Source organism: Delphinus delphis, chromosome 10 (assembly GCF_949987515.2).
Source record: "Delphinus delphis chromosome 10, mDelDel1.2, whole genome shotgun sequence".
Classification (NCBI taxonomy): domain Eukaryota; kingdom Metazoa; phylum Chordata; class Mammalia; order Artiodactyla; family Delphinidae; genus Delphinus; species Delphinus delphis.
This window is the reverse complement of record NC_082692.2, coordinates 72,728,369-72,749,725: the sequence shown is the minus strand read 5'-3', so window position 1 is coordinate 72,749,725 and position 21,357 is coordinate 72,728,369. Positions and strand designations below refer to the sequence as shown.

At 38.3% G+C, this 21,357-nt stretch overlaps 1 protein-coding gene across 21 annotated transcripts in view; it reads right to left on the bottom strand.

Annotated features, from left to right (window-relative positions):
• Positions 1-21,357, bottom strand: part of SLMAP (sarcolemma associated protein) — a 158,684-nt gene that overhangs the window by 77,906 nt on the left and 59,421 nt on the right. For 20 of the 21 annotated variants that reach the window (XM_060022726.1, XM_060022725.1, XM_060022729.1 and 17 more), the window contains exons 2-3: positions 17,892-18,039; positions 1,145-1,217 (exon numbers count right to left, since the gene is read on the bottom strand). In XM_060022726.1, the coding sequence (XP_059878709.1) occupies positions 1,145-1,217; positions 17,892-18,039 (221 nt within the window). Of the gene's footprint in view, positions 1-1,144; positions 1,218-17,891; positions 18,040-19,349; positions 19,421-21,357 lie in introns of all 21 variants that reach the window. The other variant, XM_060022747.1, reaches the window with a different exon arrangement.

The following is a 21,357-nucleotide window of genomic DNA, read 5'->3' as shown; positions in this document are numbered from 1 at the left end:
TTCTGTTTTATTCAGATATCCTGAAAGGTTTTAAAAAAAAACAAATTGGTAGCCTCCAACTGAAGCATAATATACAATAATTCTAATGAAAGCACTATCATAGTAATAAGAGGATCTCTCTCTGCTTCCTTTTTCCCTCTCTCTTTCCTACTCACTATTCTACTTCACCTTCAACTTACTGCTGCTCTCAACCTCCCACCCTCAGATATTTGTTTCTGCTTTTGTAGGACAGAAAATATTATGCTGGGTGTAGAAACAAGCCTCTACCATATCCAATATTCATATTTATTTATTCAAAATAAAAAATGCTTAAGTTTAAAGACTGTTTAGCTCCCTCTAACACTTCATAATAATAATCTGTGAAAAGTACAAGATCAAAATGTATTTATGCTTACATTTTAACATTTGCATTTTATGAGCAATTTTTCCCTCTCAAGTTTGTCCTCGTGTAAGTGACCTTTCCACTGCTTCATTTTAAAAAAGAAAAAACTACAGAATTGGAAAATTCCTCCAAAAACTCCCACCAATATAGACTACCAACTGTGTCAACATCCTTAAAGTCCTTTAAGATTATGACACTGGCATTAGCTTCAGAGGCAACCATAGTTTAAGAAGTCGTATATGAAATGCAGATCAAAATGAATACAATTATCACGCATCAATAACTTACATACTCCAAATATTCTAAAAAACTAATTTTCCAGCAAATATAAGTTATAAGTCAATTTTGGAAACAAAATAACTGTGCCTCCTTACACATTATTATTTAGTACAATTGTAACTAATGTGAAAAGCAATTATACTGTAGTACATTATATTCCAAAAGTACTACATCAATTTTCTAACATTATTAGAATAATCCTGAAGTATAAACAGTATACTATCATCTAGAGTATTATTAACCAATGTAATTAATACAAAAAGTTCATAGCTCTATATTATACTCACTCTGAGCGGAGCTAGCAGCATTTCCTAAAATGGAGTGCTAGCAGGTAGTACTGTAGTACATTATATTCCAAAAGTACTACATCAATTTTCTAACATTATTAGAATAATCCTGAAGTATAAACAGTATACTATCATCTAGAGTATTATTAACCAATGTAATTAATACAAAAAGTTCATAGCTCTATATTATACTCACTCTGAGCGGAGCCGGGCTTCCATACCATCTGGTAGAAAAAGTTTTATTGTGGAAACAATACACCCATGGGTAACTGGTTAAAACAAACAAATAAGATGGATAAAATAATTGTATAAAAATATATACCTTCATACCTCTCATGTCTAAACATATATTTTATTCTTAAATATAATAACTTCCAGGAACAAAAATAATTTTGGTGGTTTAACAATATTCATTCCCCTGGAGAAATGCATTCCTATCTATAATGAATCACAACTGCAAGGCAGAATCACAGATAAAATTGCTTTGAAAAGTGTCCTAACGTCCAATGCTATAGCAACAATGAACCAAAGGTCATTGGAGTATATGGAAATACAATTGAGGGTCGGGGTTGGGGTGAGGGGGAGACGCACTTTCTCCTCTATATGCTAGCATCAAAATCTAAGCACAACTAGTGGGGCTTCCCTGGTGGCGCAGTGGTTGAGAGTCCGCCTGCCGATGCAGGGGACACGGGTTCGTGCCCCGGTCCGGGAGGATCCCACATGCCGCGGAGCGGCTAGGCCCGTGAGCCATGGCCGGTGAGCCTGCGCGTCCGGAGCCTGTGCTCCGCAACGGGAGAGGCCACAGCAGTGAGAGGCCCACGTACCGCAAAAAAAACAAAAAACAAAACAAAACAAAACCCTAAGCACAACTAGTACCCAGTTTAAAATTTAGCCCTTAGTCCTCAGTCTCCTGTCCCCAACCTATAACTCCTATCCATACCTCACAAAACTCTAAAGTTCCGTATAATAACAGCGTGGAATATGCCATTCAATACCCCATTTTATGAGCGAGAAAACCAAGACCTCAGACTAGTGAAACTGCTTCTACAACTCTCTGCTATTAAGTATCACAGCTGTTGGCTAGAACTCAAGTCTGAAGTTCCCAGTTCAGTATTTAAAATTATGGTTTTGTGGGGCTTCCCTGGTGGTGCAGTGGTTGAGAGTCCGCCTGCCGATGCAGGGAACGCGGGTTCGTGCCCCAGTCCGGGAGGATCCCACATGCCGCAGAGCGGCTGGACCCATGAGCCATGGCCTATGAGCCTGCGCGTCTGGAGCCTGTGCTCCGCAACGGGAGAGGCCACAACAGTGAGAGGCCCGCGTACCACAAAATAAATAAATAAATAAAATAAAATTATGGTTTTGTTTTTTCGGTGGTTGTTTCCTCCTCCACCTCCAAACATCTTTATATAACATTATATCAGTCACTTTGTAGATAGCTTCTTCTTCTTTTTTAAGGCTTTTTATTTATTTATTTACTTTTGGCTGCATTGGGTCTTCATTGCCACACACGGGCTTTCTCTGGTTGAGGCGAGCAGGGGCTACTCTTTGTTGCGGTGCGTGGGCTTCTCACTGTGGTGGCTTCTCTTATTGCAGAGCATGGGCTCTAGGCTCACGGGCTTCCGTAGTTGCAACATACAGGCTCAGTAGCTGTGGCCTGCGGGCTCTAGAGCGCAGGCTCAGTAGTTGTGGCGCATGGGCTTAGTTGCTCCGCAGTATGTGGGATCTCCCCGGACCAGGGCTCGAACTCACGTCCCCTGCATTGGCAGGCGGATTCTTAACTACTGCGCCACCAGGGAAGTCCTAAAGATAGCTTCTTACCATTGCTTCTTACTTCCTCCTTCTTCTGAAGATTTCAAGAGACAAAACCTCTCAAAAGCAGTACTTGTACAGAGCTTCTCTTTCTTTTACAGAAAAAAATTATTTTCATAGTTTAAAAGTTGATGGTTTTGGGGAATTCCCTGGTGGTGCAATGTACCAATGTGAGATGAACCAAGGGCTAATACTACCTGGGCAGTTCGAGGTTGCTGTACTATTGAAAGCAGTTAAATATCAGTTAAAGATCATGTCTGACTAAGCTGATAATCTAGTCTAGTCATGCCTGCCTTTGGAAAGGTTCTTGTGACAACTAGGTAAACAGATGCATAGAAATGTTAGTAATCTTTTCAATTCGCAAAAGGCAAGTATTTAAAGCAACCTGACAAAAATGTTTCGTTCTAATACTTTTATTAATGACTCTACCTAGCAGCATTTCCTAAAATGGAGTGCTAGCAGGTATTAACAAAAAAGGATTTTGGGGTCAGAAGAGTTTGGAAAATACTTGGTTAAAAGACATTTAAAGAGTTTTTACTTATTTAAATCACAGGCTTTCTCAGAGCTTAATGGGCTTTTTGTCCATAATGAAACTCTAAAGGTTATATGTGTTTTCCAAACTTATTTGACCATTGAGAATCCCCGCTCCCCTTTTTAGGAACACTGGAACTGGCACTATGGTATAACATACACGGTATACATGGTATTATGAAGAAACTACTTTGGAAAATACTGCTCTAAAGCATTTTTTTTTTTTTTTTTTTTTGCGGTACACAGGCCTCTCACTGCTGTGGCCTCTCCCGTTGCGGAGCACAGGCTCCGGACGCACAGGCTCAGTGGCCATGGTTCACGGGCCCAGCCGCTCCGCGGCACGTGGGATCCTCCCGGACCGGGGCACGAACCCGTGTCCCCCGCATCGGCAGGCGGACTCCCAACCACTGCGCCACCGGGGAAGCCCCTAAAGCATGTTTGAAGCACTTTTAAAACAAACTTTGCTCTAGAAATTCATCCAGAAACATTATTACTGTCATACTGCCAAGATTCAAAAACAAAATTAATTGTAAAACACAATTTTAAAGTTTTTTGGGTGGGGTAAGGAGGCTGTAGGAACACTGCCACGTTAAGTGTACACATGTATTGTAAGCTAAATGCAAATTTCAGAAACGTTAAAACATGAAAAACATGTGTCGAGGGAAAACAAGGTATATCTGCAGAGAAAAATCTGCAATTACCTGCTGTATTTATGGCACTTCATTAAAAATCAGAATTAAGACTATACACGCTGACTGCCATTTAAATGAGTTCTTTCCCTATTATCTTATACAGATTATTTATTTTGCTTTGGAGTTAATATATTTACTTTATGATATACAGTCAGCCTTTCCTATTACCTCTTTATACATACACCACTTAAAGAACCAATGTTCACTGTGATAAGTTTAAAAACTGTTTAAGACCCTGGACTGGGAGACTGAAACTACTAGAATGTTGGACTCTGGTTCTGTCTCCTTCCCTCCATTGAGTAGGAAGGTCAATACTACAATCTACTTGAGTAGGTTGAAGGGCCTCTTGAGATGACCGGCAGTAACGGGAAGTAAAACTCCAGAAACATTAAAAAAACAAGACCCAAATGAGAGGTTTTAACATTTCCAGGATGGGAAATTATTCATATGATTGCCTTTTTAAAAAATAATTAATTTATTTATTTTTGGCTGCTTTGTGTCTCCATTGCTGTGCTCTGTCTTTTTCTAGCTGCAGAGAGTGGGGCCTACTCTTCGTTGCAGTGTGAGGGCTTCTCATCGCGGTGGCTTCTCTTGTTGCGGAGCACTGGCTCTAGGCGCATGGGCTTCAGAAGTTGTGGCTCGCGGGCTCTAGAGCGCAGGCTCAGTAGTTGCGGTGCATGGGCTTAGGTGCTCCGAGGCATGTGGGATCTTCCCAGACTGGGGCTCGAATGCTTGTCTCCTGTATTGGCAGGTGGATTCTTAACCACTTTGCCACCAGGGAAGTCCCTCTAATTGCCTTTTGACTGCAATCTAAAACGAAAGTTACCAAACCTTCATTCTGGTATTTTTTGCTACATAAAGCTTCTGATTCTAAGACTGCTTTTTTTTTTTAAGGTTAGAAAAGAGACAGGGCAAGTTAGCTGGATAGACAAGTACTCTTCAAATTAAGAAGAAAAATTTTTTTAACTTGAAGTATAGTCGATTTACAATGTTTTGTTAGTTTCTGGTATACAGCAAAGTGATTCAGTTATACATATACATACATATTCTTTTTCATATTCTTTTCCATTATGATTTATTTTAGGATATTGAATATAGTTCCCTGTGCTATACAGTAGGACTTTGTTGTCCATTTTATATATAGTAGTCTGTATCTGCTAATCCCAAACTCCTAATTTATCCCTCCCCCACCCCCTTTCCCCTTTGGTAACCATAAGTCTTTTTTCTATGTCTGTAAGTCTGTTTCTGTTTTGTAACAGAAAATTTGTGTCATATTTTAGATTCCCACATACAAGTGATATCATATGATATTTGTCTTTCTCTATCTGACTAACTTCACTTAGTATGATAATCTCTAGTCCATCCATGTTACTGCAAATGGCATGATTTCATTCTTTTTTATGGCTGAGTAGTATTCCATTGTGTATATATACTACATCTTCTTTATCCATTCATCTATTGATGGACGTTTATGTTGCTTCCGTTTACAGTACACGGGTTACTGTAAACAGTGCTACGATAAACACTGGGGTGCATGTATCTTTTCAAATTATGGGTTTTCTGGAGTTTTCTCCAGATACATGCCCAGGAGTGGGATTGCTAGATCCATATGGCAACTCGTTTTTTAAGGAACCTCCATACTGTTTTTCCATAGTAGCTGCACTAATTTATATTCCCAACAACAGTGTAGGAGGGTTCCCTTTTCTCCATACCCTCTCCAGCATTTGTTACATGTAGGCTTTTTAATGATGGCCATTCTGACCAGTGTGAGGTGGTACCTCACTGTTGGTTTTGATTTGCATTTCTCTAATAATTTGCAATGCTGAGCAGCTTTTCATGTGCCCCTTGGCCATCTGTATGTCTTCTTTGAAGAAATGTGTATTTAGGTCTTCTACCCATTTTTTGATTGGGTTTTTTTTTGTTATTGAGTTGTATGAGCTGTTTGTATATTTTGGAAATTAAGCCCTTGTTGGTGGCATCGTTTGTAAATATTTTCTCCCAGTCTGTAGGCGGTCTCTTCATTTTCTTTATGGTTTCCTTTGCTGTGCAAAAGCTTATAAGTTTGATTAGGTCCCATTTGTTTATTTTTGCTTTTGCTATTGCCTTAAGAGACTGACCTAAGAAAACGATGGTACGATTTATGTCAGAGAATGTTTTGCCTATGTTCTCTTCCAGGAGTTTTATGGTGTCACGTCTTATATTTAAGTCTTCAAGCCATTTTGAGTTTATTTTTGTGTATGGTGTGAAGGTGTGTTCTAACTTCATTATTTACATGTGGCTGTCCAGCTTTCCCAATACCACTTGCTGAAGAGACTGTCTTAGAAAAACTTTTTTTGAATTGATATTCTATCATCCTGTCTTCATTTGTGAGCTGGAGTTCAGTGATTAAAAGAAACATTTTCTTCAACTACTTGTTTATCTCAGGTATAATTCCTACAAGAAAGGTAACACAAATGCTTTATTCTTCTGTTTTCAGAATGAGAAATGGGTTTCCTAGGTTCTTCCAGAGGAGATCAAATCTTTTTTTCTTTTTTAGTTTCATTGTAACTTTATGGATTTGAACATATTTGATATATTTCAATCCAATGCTCTTATTATTGCTTGATACTCAAATTGTCTAACATTTAATCAGCCAAAATTCCACGTTAATTCCTGAGTTCTTCTAACAGAACCTCAGCAGTCTTAGATAATTCCATTGCTTCCTGATATAACAAAAATCTTATAAATTCAATTTATACATTTCCTGCCCTAGATTCAGAGTCAGCTATTTCCCAGAGAAGTCCTCTTTCGACCTATTTATTTGATGGGAGGAATCCTTTCTCTAGGTATGTGGATTAATTTGCTACTTTATTTCTCTTGGAGTGATATTGCTTGTTGGTTTATCTTTTGACTTGGTTGGTTCTTTGGCTTTACCTGTTGGCTCAATATTCACTGAAAACATGCTGGCTACAAAGGAGCATGCTGGGAATGACAGGAAAAACCAAGAGGACTACAACCAGGTCCTTGTCCTTGAGATTTCAATTCAGTTTGTAGACAGAACTAGAAATATCTAACATAACAACAAAGGGGGAAAAATGCTATAAAGCACTGTGGGAATTTGAAATGGACAAGGGCAGGGGCATTTATGAAGAGGCTGAAGAAAAAAAAAGAATAGGATTTCAAAAGCTATAAATGGAAAGGCAGAGAGAGTGGCATGAGCAAAGAGAAAGAAAACGAGAAGGATGTGAGAGAGCTGCACATCTAATGAGGGCAGCTGGAGGAGATTGGAGGGAGGGGGTAAAGAATATATTTCAAGGCCCTTTAGGTGCCAGTAGTTAACATGTATAGGTGCTAAGCACACTATACATGTTAACTACTTATGACAAACCACGTAAATAGTTATTTTTATGTTCTATTTTTACAGATGAGGCAACTACAGTCAAAGAAGCTAAACTTGCTTCAGATCCCATTTTGGCAAGTGGCAGCGCTAGTATTCAAAAAGAGTTTCTTCTCCTTCTTGCCTCTAAATAACGTTGCTTAACATACATTAAGGGAAGTAATGGGAAATAAAATCAAAAGGTTGAATTGGATCCACATTTTTGAGGGTCTCAAGTGTACAGGTAAGCATTTCAGACTTTATTCTACAGTATGACACAGCAACTTAAGGCTTCTAAAAGCAGGAGAATGACATGAATAAAGCTGTAACAGAAGAATATTCTGGAGGCAGTGGGTTGGCAAAATATGGTGGCCAGAAGTGGAGAGCTACTGTAACATTCTAGGTTGGCATCAGGAAAAACAAGTAGTAGCAGGGAAGGGAGGCAAATGGTGTAGGTGACAACTGCTAAAGGTAAAGAAGAGACAGGATTCAGAAAAGATACGAATATTCTGAGCTAGAGTGTTTACAGAATGTTGGAGCAATAAATGAAATTGGTAAGTTAGTGGATTGCTCTAGTTTGAAGGTGGGAATTAGGCTTTGTACAGAGTAATTATAAGGTGAAAGTAGGACATTCAAGAGGAAACAATCAAGCAAGCAGCTGGAAATACAGGTACAGAGCCAGGAAGTAGGGATTCACAGCAGACAACATGAGAAGGGAAATTTGGGACTTGAGGATAAGGGAAAGCCCATAAAACAGTTGCCAGAAACTTAACAGAGCAGAGTTCTTAAACCTAGTTGTCCAAAAGAACAACCCAAGGCTTTTTAAAAATAGGTATGCCTAATAGAGGGAACCTACGTCAACATAATAAAGGCCATATATGACAAACCCACAGCCAACATCGCCCTCAATGGTGAAAAACTGAAACCATTTCCTCAAAGAACAGGAACAAGACAAGGTTGCCCACTCTCACCACTATTATTCAACATAGTTTTGGAAGTTTTAGCCACAGCAATCAAAGAAGAAAAAGAAATAAAAGGAATCCAAATCGGAAAAGAAGAAGTAAAACCGTCACTGCTTGCAGATGACATGATACTATACATAGAAAGTCCTAAAGATGTTACCAGAAAACTACTAGAGCTAATAAATGAATCTGGCAAAGTAGCAGGATACAAAATTAATGCAAAGAAATCTCTTGCATTCCTATATACGAATGACAAAAAATCTGAAAGAGAAATTAAAGAAACACTCCCATTTACCACTGCAACAAAGAGAATAAAATACCTAGGAATAAGCCTACCTAAGGAGACAAAAGACCTGTATGCAGAAAACTATAAGACACTGATGAAAGAAATTAAAGATGATACAAACAGATGGAGAGATATACCATGTTCTTGGATTAGAAGAATCAACATTGTGAAAAAGATTATACTACCCAAAGCAATCTACAGATTCAGTGTAATCCCTACCAAACTACCAATGGCATTTTTCACAGAACTAGAACAGGGTTTCCCTGGTGGCGCAGTGGTTAAAAATCCGCCTGTCAGTGCAGGGGACACGGGTTTGAGCCCTGGTCTGGGAAGATCCCCACATGCCACAGAGCAACTAAGCCCATGCACCACAACTACTGAGCCTGCGTGCCACAACTACTGAAGCCCACACACCTACAGCCTGTGCTCTGCAACAAGAAAAAGCACCAATGAGAAGCCCATGCACTGCAACAAAGAGTAGCACCTGCTCACCACAACTAGAGATAGAAAGCTTGCGTGCAGCAATGAAGACCCAACACAGCCAAAAATTTAAAAATAAATAAACAAAGAACTAGAACAAAAAAATTCACAATTTGCATGGAAACACAAAAGACCCCGAATAGCCAAAGCAATCTTGAGAAAAAAAAATAGAGCTGGAAGAATCAGGCTCCCTGACTTCAGACTATATTACAAAGCTACAGTAATCAAGACAGTATGGTACTGGCATAAAAACAGAAATATAGATCAATGGAACAGAATAGAAAGCCCAGAGAGAAACCCACGCACATATGGTCACCTTACCTTTGAAAAAGGAGATAAGAATATACAATGGAGAAAAGACAGCCTCTTCAATAAGTGGTGCTGGGAAAACTGGACAGTTACATGTAAAAGAATGAAATTAGAACACTCCCTAATGCCATACACAAAAATAAACTCAAAATTGATTAAAGACCTAAATGTAAGGTCAGACACTATAAAACAAAGAAAAACATAGGCAGAACACTCTATGAAATAAATCACAGCAAGATCCTTTTTGACCCACCTCCTAGAGAAATGGAAATAAAAACAAAAATAGGACTTCCCTGGTGGCGCAGTGGTTAAGAATCCACCTGCCAATGCAGGGGACACAGGTTTGAGCCCTGGTCCGGGAAGATCCCACATGCCGTGGAGCAACTAAGCCCATGCGCCACAACTACTGAGCCTGCACTCTAGATCCCACAAGCCACAACTAGTGAGCCCTGATGTCACAACTACTGAAGCCCGCACACCTAGAGCCCATGCTCTGCAACAAGAGAAGCCACCTCAATGAGGAGCCCGCGCACCACAACAGTAGCCCCCACTCACCACAACTAGAGAAAGTCCGCATGCAGCAACAAAGACCCAACACAGCCAAAATTAAATAAATTTGCATATTAATAAAATAAAAACAAAAATAAACAAATGGGACCTAATGAAACTTAAAAGCTTTTGCACAGCAAAGGAAACCATAAACAAGACCAAAAGACAACCCTCAGAATGGGAGAAAATATTTGCAAACTGACAAAGATTAACCTCCAAAATCAACAAGCAGCTCATGCAGCTCAGTATCAAAAAAAACAAACAACCCAATCCAAAAATGGGCAGAAGACCTAAATAGACATTTCTCCAAAGAAGATACAGATTGCCAACAAACACATGAGAGGATGCTCAACATCACTAGTCATTAGAGAAATGCAAATCAAAACTACAGTGAGGTATCACCTCACACTGGTCAGGATGGCCATCATCAAAAAATCTACAAACAATAAATGCTGGAGAGGGTTTGGAGAAAAGGGAACCCTCTTGCACTGTTGATGGGAACGTAAATTTATAGAGCCACTACGGAGAACAGTATGGAGGTTCCTTAAAAAACTAAAAATAAAACTACCACATGACCCAGCAATCCCATTATTGGGCATACACCCAGAGAAAACCATAATTCAGAAAGAGTCAGGTACCACAATGTTCACTGCAGCACTATTTACAATAGCCGGGACATGGAAGCAACCTAAGTGTCCATCGACAGATGAATGGGTAAAGAAGATGTGGCACATATATACAATGGAATATTACTCAGCCATAAAAAGAAACGAAATTGAGTTATTTGTAGTGGGGTAGATGGACCTAGAGTCTGTCATACAGAGTGAAGGAAGTCAGAAAGAGAAAAACAAATACCGTATGCTAACACATATATATGGAATCTAAAAAAAAAAAAAAAAGGTTCTGATGAACCTAGGGGCAGGACAGAAATAAAGACGTAGACGTAGAGAATGGACTTGAGGACATGGGGAGGGGGAAGGGCAAGCTGGGACAAAGTGAGAGAGTAGCACTGACATGTATACACTACCAAATGTGAAATAGATAGCTAGTGGGAAGCAGCTGCATAGCACAGGGAGATCAGCTCAGTGCTTTGTGACCACCTAGAGGGGTGGGATAGGGAGGGTGGGAGGGAGACACAAGAAGGAGGGGATATGGGGATATATGTATACATATAGCTGATTCACGTTGTTATACAGCAGAAACTACCACAACATTGTGAAGCAATTATACTCCAATAAAGATGTAAATAAATAAATACATACATACATACATACAAAGGGAAACAAACAACAAGAAAAAAATAGGTATGCCTAGGTCCCACACCTAAGAAGTCTCCTTCTTAGGGCTGAAGGGTGGGATCCACACGTGTAGCTTTACAAAGCTCTGCAGGTTAATTCTGGTGCATATCCTGGGTTGAGAAGCCATCTTTTATTTATTTATTTTATATTTATTTATTTATTTTTGGCTGTGTTGCGTCTTCATTTCTGTGCGAGGGCTTTCTCCAGTTGCGGCAAGCGGGGGCCACTCTTTATCGCGTTGCGCGGGTCTCTCACTATCGCGGCCACTCTGGCTGCGGAGCACAGGCTCCAGACGCGCAGGCTCAGTAGTTGTGGCTCACGGGCCTAGTTGCTCCGCGGCATGTGGGATCTTCCCAGACCAGGGCTCAAACCCGTGTCCCCTGCATTGACAGGCAGATTCTCAACCACTGCGCCACCAGGGAAGCCCGAGAAGCCATCTTTTAAATGAACAAAAGAAGACTGCCATGCCATCAGACAGATTCTCTCAATCTGGCAAATTTGGCACATTCTGTGTTGAATCAGCTTTGTGATTTCCGTTAGTAGCAGGAAAGTGGAAGTATGTAAAGCTTATGGTGAAAGTTTCCAAGAGCTAGAAATAAGCAAAACAGCATGGCCAAAAATCACGGAGTAGTCAAGGAGTTGGTGAGAGTACCTCTGAAATGCGAATGATGGGTTCCAAAGGACAGATGGGTAAAGAAGTCTGGGGCTGAAGCTACTGAGAAAGATGGGCAAACTTGATGGCAAAAAAAGATGGTGCAAATGACTGGCAAGGGTTTCAGTAATAATTAAAGCACCTGACCCTGAGCTAAGCACTTTATGTTCACTCTTTCAGTGTTCACATTGAACACTGTGCCACAATGTGAACACTCAATATTATACCACAAACCTTGAGATAGTTAGTAGTATCATGAGTCCCCTTTTACAAGATGAGGAAATTAAAGCTGAGACAGGTTAAGGAGAGGTAACTGAGTAGTCACAGCAGAATAAAAAGGGCAGTGGGTAACAAGAAGGTTGCCAATACCCAATCCTCATATAAGCCTCCAGATTAGGAGGAAGGTTGTCAAAATCTTAGTTGAGATGATGTGGTAGAAGGAACTTTTGTAAAATGGCAGATAAAGATTTATGAGACGTTTGAAAATTTATTCAACCAATATGTGCCAGGTTAAGTGTGGAGAGTCTACAATGAAGACAGACACACTGCCTGTTCTTGAACAGCTTACAGGTTAGTGAGGGAGGCAACCATACAAAGAGGACGAGTACAGTGTGCAACAGGGACATGGAAGGGCATTTTGTTCAGCCTAGAAAGCTTTCTAGGTGAAGGAAAGATCATGTGCAAGGGCTTGAAGGCCAGAAGGCGCAAGACCTACTGCAGGAAGTAAAAGCAATTCAGTGCAGTTGTAGCACAAAGCAAAAGGAAGATACCATTTGCCTTACTCATAACAGGCCCTTTGTTCATAGAGGCTTAACCTAGGAACAGAGTGGGTAAAGTGGGACCTGGACTGATCAGCTAATTGGAGTTATATGTGAAGTTTATAGAACTAAATGGTCCCAAGATTTGCAACAGAGGGTTACTGTAATGTATGACCCAGAAAACTCATGCCATCTGAGCAGTTTGTGGGTTTGTGAACAGAGGAGTGGCCAGCAATCGGGTTGTTAAGGCTCCCATTCCAGGAGGATCTGATAGGTTGGCTTTCTCTCTTTCTCCCTTCCTTTTTCGTTTTCTTTCTTTCTTTCTTTTTTTTTTAACTCTATTAGAGGGCTTCCCTGGGGGCGTAGTGGTTGAGAGTCCACCTGCCAATGCAGGGGACACGGGTTCGTGCCCCAGTCCAGGAAGATCCCACATGCTGCAGAGCGGCTAGGCCCGTGAGCCGTGGCCGCTGACCTGCGTGTCCGGAGCCTGTGCTCCGCAACGGGAGAGGCCACAGCAGGGAGAGGCCCGCATACCACAAAAAAAAAAAAAAAAAAAAAAAAAAAAAATATATATATATATATATATATATATAAGAAAGTCATCCTATTTGTTTACAATAACATTTTATATCTATAGGGCAGGGTATCACTAAAGTGCTAACCAATGAGTCTTTTCCCTGAAGCCACACTGTGTGGAAAGCCAAACATCAAAATCAGCTTGTTTTGGAGAGCTCGGAAAAGAAGACACACTAATATGAACTGATATGTTCAATGACCTCAGACTCATCACATTTTTAACAAAAATCCTGATTTATACATACATACACACAAATATAAAAACACTTTTATATATTATATATATATTTTTAAAATTTCCTTTTACACATATATTATTTTATACAAATACATAAATGTCATATATCCTAGAGGGGTTTTATTTCAGTTTTGCTACTCTTGCCCTTTTTAATTTGGCTCCCACTTCTCCTTTACTCCTCCTCTCCAATCAAACTCCAGGAAGACTCACATTAATGACTAGTATGTATGCATTCTTCCATGTTTTCCCATGTTCATAAAATCATACAAAAACACATGCATATAAATGTACATTTATAGAGATTGATGATACTTTTTAAAAATAATGAAATTACTAAAGTAATTCTTTCCTCACTCAACAATATATCTTACAGAAATCCCTGCAATTCATATAATACTAATGTATTCTTTTTAATACCTGCATGAAGGGAAACATAAAAATTATCCTTCCATTGTTTTTTGTACTATGCACAATGATGCAAAAAAATCCTTTCACAGATCCCGACAAACTAGTTTTTATCATTTCAAGTATCTAATTTGATATTCTTATTATAAATGTATTCAAAAGCACTATAGAGCATCTGTCTCCTAAAGTTATGGAAATATAAACAAAAATAAACAAATGGGGCCTAATTAAATTTCTAAGCTTTTGCACAGCAAAGGAAACCATAAACAAAATGAAAAGACAACCTACAGACTGGGAGAAAATATTTGCTAATGATGCTACCAACAAGGGCTTAATTTCCAAAATATCCAAACAGCTCATACAATTCAATAACAGAAAAAAAATAACCCAATCAAAAAAATGGGCCCAAGACCTAAACAGACATTTCTCCAAAGAAGACATACAGATGGCCAATAGTCACATGAAAAGATCTCAACATCGCTAATTATTAGAGAAGTGCAAATCAAAACTACAATGAGATACCACCTCCCGTGGGTCAGAATGGTCATCATTATAAAGTCTACAAATAATAATTGGTGGAGAGGGTGTAGAGAAAAGGGAGCCCTTCTATACTGTTGGTGGGAATGTAAATTGGTGCAGCTACTATGGAGAACAGTACGGAGGTTCCTTAAAAAACTAAAAATGGAGTTACCATATGACCCTGCAATCCCACTCCTGAGCATGTATCCAGAGAAAAACATAATTCGAAAAGATACGTGCACCCCAGTGTTCATAGAAGCACTATTTACGACAGCTAACACATGGAAGCAACCTAAATGTCCACAGACAGATAGACATAGACAGATGAATGGATAAAGAAGATGTGTTTTATATAGATGATGTACTACTACTCAGCCATAAAAAAGAATGAAATCATGCTATTTGCAGCAACATGGATGGACCTAGAGATTATTATACTAAGTGAAGTAAGTCAGATAGAGAAAGACAAATATCATATGATATCACTTATTTGTGGAATCTTAAAAAAATGATGTAAATGAACGTATTTACAAAACAAAAATAGACTCACATAGTTTCATTTCTGAATTTAATTTATTAATACCCTAATCAGGATTTTTTTATCTACTGTCACAAATGAAATTAGTTACAATTTTCTTCTTTGTACTTTATCTGTATCAGACTTTGGCACTAATGACAGGCTGCTGGCTTCTTCAAAGGATTTTGAGAGCTTCCCACCTTCACCTATGTTGGAGTATTTAAACAACATTGGATTTATGTTCTTTAGTAAGACCAAATTCGGCTGTGAATGCCCATTTCTGGTCAATCTTTAATAACATTTTTTAGTCTCTTTTAAAGAAATCAACTTAAAAGTTTCCTACATCTTGGGATAATTTTGCCAGGAAAACATTAATTTACTCTAGTTTTTTTTTTTTTTTTCTTTGCCATAGTTTGGCATGTAACAGTCTCTAATAATTCTTTTGGTATATCCCATATCTGTGTTTATATCTCCTTTTTCATTCCTTATATTTTTTAACCTAATAAAGGAATCAAGGCTTATTAATTACCTATTTTATTTTACTGTTTTGTTTTAAAGATCCAGCCTTTGGGTTTGTTTAATCCCTTTCAGAGTTTTTTGTGCACTTCATTAATTTCTGCTTTTTTATTTCTTCTTCCCAACTTCTTTTTCTTGTTGTTCTTTTTCTAATTTCTTCTAAGTGCCAAGTTCCTTCATTGTTTGTCTTTCTTCTTTAACACGGAAAATATTTAAGATTATAAATTTTTATCTGAGTAAAGGATTTACTGTATTTTGGTATGAAAGTCTCCTTTCCTTTCCACATAGTTTGAAATTCCCTTTTTGATGTCTTCTTTGATCCAGGGGTTATCCAGTAGTGTTGTACAATTTCAGTAGGATTTTCCAAGTGATATAAAGCTTATCATAATACTGTTTAGCATAGAGCATCTTTTTTTTATTTTTTAAAGCATATGTTTAAACAGTAACACTCAACTCGTGACACAGCTGTATCCCAAGAGGCCATGCATACTATAAGTCAACTTTTTGAAGGCAATAAATACCAAAAGAAACAACATTTTAAATGATGAAGAAATTTTTCTTTACTTTCCTTAAAGTTGGCATAAAAGATAAATTTTCAAAGAAGCCTGCAAGAATCTATGTTGTCAAAATAATATTGTACTAATAGTAACCCTGAATCTCAGAGTTGTCCTCTTAGCTTTCTACAGCATTTTCTAAAGTGGCCCCCACAGCTAGATGGGGAAGAAGAGAGGGAAGGAGTTTGGAACTTACCTACATCTTATAACAGTCACCCCCTTGAAGATCTGCATATATGTTAGCATGTTATAAGGTCGGAGAAGTCCTGACTATCTTTAGTTAACTAAGCATTCCTAAATGTATTTGATTACTTCATTCTTCTATCAATTAACACCTTTTAATTCTCTTTGAGAAATGCAAGCCAAGAAAATAGATATTCCTTGGAGAGAAAGACAGCGTAATCAAATTCTGTCTTCTCTGTGGGCTTCTCACAGCTGGGGTTCTGTAAATGTTTGCTGAATGACTTGCTAGCAGAGGAGGTGTGATGTGGCAACAGCAGATATCAGAGTGTCCACTGCAGCTGTTCTCAGTATGTTTATACATAAGTTGAGCTCTTAGTAAGGAGCACTCAATATTTTGCATCAAAATACAAACTGTCCCTTCTATTTTAAATTGTAAATGAAAATTCCTAAGACGTTGGCCCTACACACATCCAAATTTCAAAACCTAACACCTTAAAAAAACAAACAAGCAAACAAACAAAAAACCTAACACTCTGAGGAGGCCAACAAAACCCAGCAAAAATAATACTGCAGTTGCAGTATGTAAACGTATATGCACGTGTACACACACACACTATCGTCACCAGTACCCCCTGGATTCCCATATCTACTGTGCAAAATGCCAGAGACTAATGACTTAGGGTATTATCAGATCAGAGTGTGCTCAGAGAAACAAAAGCAGAAACTTGCCAATCGGTTCCACTGTCTATACTAAACTGAGACAGTGGGACTGCATACTTTTGGTTCCTATTTATTTAGTTTTATGATTCAGCCATATAATTTTTGGGTCATAAAGTAAACAGTGAACTAGGTAGGGCCAAAAAGCCTCAGAATTGTAAAATTAATCTAAATTTATTTAGCTAGAGAAAGCCTAGTTTCAAATACTTGAGACATGAAATTTTATATTCGTGGTAGCTGCCTACAGAATTCTGATTTTGTTTGGGGCAACAATGAAGACACAACCAAAAGGGACAAATCATAATTGATCTATGCCAGTCACGGATCTCCTGCTTCCCTTTGCCAAGTAACTTCCTTCCCAGGCTCCTTTGTAGCTACAGTTAAAGGTATGTATGTGACCTACCCATGCAGCCAGTGACACAAAAGAAAGAATCTGCTGGAAGGATTCTATGAAAGATTATTCTTTCAAACATGAAAAGAGAGCCACACAAAAAGGCATTTTGCCCCCACCTTATCTTTTTTGCCTAGGACACTGGTGTGAGGAAAATAAAGCCTGGGGCTGCAGCCATCACCCTTAGACCATGAGGCAACAAGCAAAAGCGTAAAAAACCAACACGTAAGGGATAACAGAATGGGAGGACAGTAAGACCCTCTGGATTCCTAATAACATCACTGAGCCAAGTGAACAGTCTGGACCTACCTACCTCCAGGCTTGTTGTTAATAAGTTAACAAGAAATATCCTTATGGTTTAAGCTCCTATTGGTTGAGTATAGCATCACCACAGCCAACTGTTTTCTAACTGACACAGCAGTGCCCTGTGTTTTCATACTGTGATAAAGAATATAAATTATATAACATTTTATAATTTAAAATTTTAGAAAAACGATAGGGAAAGTGAGAGACTCAACTTTTCACTGCATAAAATGTTGTACTTAAATTGCTTTTGCAAGCATGAAATGTTTTGTAACATTAAACAATAGAATAAAAAATTAAACAAACAAGACAAATAATAGGAAAAATCGATCCATACCCGTACCTTTCCGTGTGTTCTCCGTCACATCTACCCCAAACTGGATAATGTCACCGGAAAGAATTTCACATGGTGGACTTTCTTCAGAGCCTCGACTCAATCTCTGACTATTTATAAAGGTACCATTACTACTTTTAGTGTCTTGGAGATAAAACTGCAAAAATAAAATTTAAAAAAAGAGCCAAAGATTAGTAGTAATAATTCCAAACCTACTTTTAAAAAATAGTTATCAATACTTCCAACTTTGCAAACTACTGCAGGTAGATTTTTTTCCCCTATCAATTCAAACCACTTATTTCAGCTAAGATTCTCCTTCATTACATATGAAATTAGAACCCTGAAAGTGGGTGATTTAAAATCCAGCTGGACAAAATGGTATATCACTTCAGAAAACAGTTTACAAGGTCCTCAAAATGTTAAACAAAAAGTTAGCATATGACCCTGCAATTCTACTCTGAGGTATATACTGAAGAGAATTGAAAACATATGTCTTCACTAAAACTTGTACACGAATGTTCATAGCAGCATTATTCCTTATAGCCAAAAAATGGAAACAACCCAAATGCCCATCATCTGATGAACGGGTTAACAAAACATAGTATATCCACATGAATTATATTATTTTGCAATAAAAAGGAATGAAGTACTGATTCAAGCTATAACATGGATGAACTTTTAAAACCTGATGCTAAGTAAAAGAAGTCAGTCACAAAAGACATATATTATGTAATTCCATTTATATGAAATATCCAGAATAAGCAAATCCATAGAGATAAAAAGCACATTAGTGGTTGCAAGGGGCTGAGGTGCTGGGACAGACAGTGGGATGGGGTGAATAAGTGCTAATGGGTATAAGATTTCCTTTTGGGGTGATTAAGAGGTTCTAAAATTAGATAGTGGTGATGGTTGCATAACTCTGTGAATATACTAAAAACCAATGAATTGTTCATTTTAAAAGACTGAATTTTATGGTATAAATTATATCTCAATAAAGCTGTTATTTTCTTTTTTTTAAGCCAGCTACACAAAACTCTAATTTTATCTTTCCATCTCACTCTGACTTTGTAACTTTGCTCCTAGGATTTCTGGGTTAAGTCAAAGGAAGTGCTGTTTATTCCAAAGGCAAGGACAATTGGTATTAGGTAACACCTATATTAATTGCTATCAGTTAACTAACATACGTGGTACCAGGCCCAACACTTCAGTAAACTCTTTGTGATAAACATTTTGGAGACACTAGAAACTAAAATACTGGAATCAACTATGAAGGTACCACTTCCTGGCCCCCCCAAACTTGCCTTTCATCACTTGGGTAATCTTCCTTCTTTAACAAGGGAAGGGACAGCAGGAGGCACAGGAAGCCTACCTATTTATCACCTACCTATTCCAAGAGAAATTAGGAACAACTGGGATCACACACAATAGACTTACTAGGAAGAGAACAACCAATAAAAAAAGATGTACCTTTCTTTTTGCATCTTTCTACACTCTCCAGCCCTGCTTATTCTAGCAACACATTTTCACTGAATGCCTTCCTAAGGAAGAAAGGAAAGAAGAAAACTAATATTTATTAAAATACATGTTGCACCACCAGGCCCTTATTTAACCTTAACATTAAAGCTATGTTATAGATATTATTTCCATTTATAAGTGAGAAAAGTGGGGCACAGGCAAGTATCTTTCCAAAGTCACAGAGCTATGGAATACAGAAGCAGGGATTTATATCATAGAATTAAAAGGGACATTTTTCCCCCATTACTTCACACTGACCTTTATGTTTCATTTATCCTTCACTCCTTCCAAAAACCCTCTTCCAAAATGAAACACAACAGAAGAATAGCAATTTGCAGAAGATACGAAAATGACATTTCTTTTCATTAATTCCTAGGTGACAATTTAAAGGCCACCAAGCTGTCTATAAATGACTTAGTCTCTGTTTATAATTCAAAAAGAGACCAACTGTTACTTTCGCTAGCAGTTTATATAGTTAATTACAGACCATTAATAAAGAAAATTGTGTTGATATTTTACAAGTCCATTTGAAACTTAGAGGCCTTAATATTTCACACCAGGGAGATAAGCACAGGCAATATGCTCAAGTAGGAACAATTATCCTCAAGATTTTTTCTACACTGGAACCTACTGTTGCACTGTATAAACGAGTTTGTTTTTTAATTTTAATATATTCTTGGGAAATGTGGCAATATCTGAATTCTGCTTTGGTCATTTTCAGTTATATGTGCCTTGGCAAGCCAAATAAGGGGATTATAGATTTACAGGGGTTTCCAAACTTCAAATTCTGATCCATTAGTGTGTTACTAAGTCAATTTAGTGGGCTGTTACTAGTGGTTTAAAAAAAAAAAAATTAAGAGAACAAAAGTAAGAACATATGAAACGAGGTTCAGTACTGTTTAGAAAACTTTGTTTGAAAAACAAAAATGTGTGTGTGCTTTTCTATGTGTATACACACACACACACATATATCTCAACACCTCATGTTTGTAGCTCTTAACTCTAAAACCATAAATTTTCAAATTAAAAAAATTTTTAATCAATATTAGCCCATGTTCTTTTCATTCTAACATGTCTATATTATGTCCAAAGCACACCATGGTATCTTTGGCCTTCATTTAGCTTGAACATACCATTTACGTTAGTTGCTCATTGATCCTCTGCTCTCAACCAGCTAATGGCTTCCAAACACCTTGGAAGAAAGTCCAAAGTTCTTACCATTACAGCCAATAAAGTCCCACATGATATGGCTCCTGGTTCCCTCTCCAAACTCATTAACTCACACTATTTTCCTCCCTTATCCCTCTCAGCCACACTAACCTCCACTCATGCCCCTGAGCCGCCACACTTGAGTATAGCTAGACTGCAATTGTTTACTTCCCTGCAGAAATATTTTCACTGATTTAACCTTCTGCCCTTGGTGTTTTGAAAAACTGTTATTAAAAATAATGTTTCTGCACCTTCTATGAAACAATCTGCCACTATTCAGTCTACATTGTACAGAAGCTATTCTATTTACTATCAGGTTAGATAGGTATAATAAATAAGTCAACTTATTTGCAAGGCACTGGGAAGTGACTGTGCTTACAGTCCCTGGATGCATTTCCCGTAGCAGGTATGTCAGTTGGCCCTTTGTCACTTTCAAACCAGAAATATCTTTCTCCTCTATGCTGATACACCTTTTTCTATCAGGCTTATTTATTTATTTATTTATTTTTGGCTGCATTGGGTCTTCATTGCTGCGCGTGGGCTTTCTCTAGTTGCTGCGAGCGGGGGCTACTCTTCGTTGCGGTGCGTGGGATTCTCATTTCTGTGGTTTCTCTTGTTGTGAAGCATGGGCTCTAGGTGCATGGCTTCACTAGTTGTGGCACATGGGCTCAGTAGTTGTGGCTCTCGGGCTCTAGAGCGCAGGCTCAGTAGTTGTGGCGTACGGGCATAGTTGCTCCGTGGCATGTGGGAT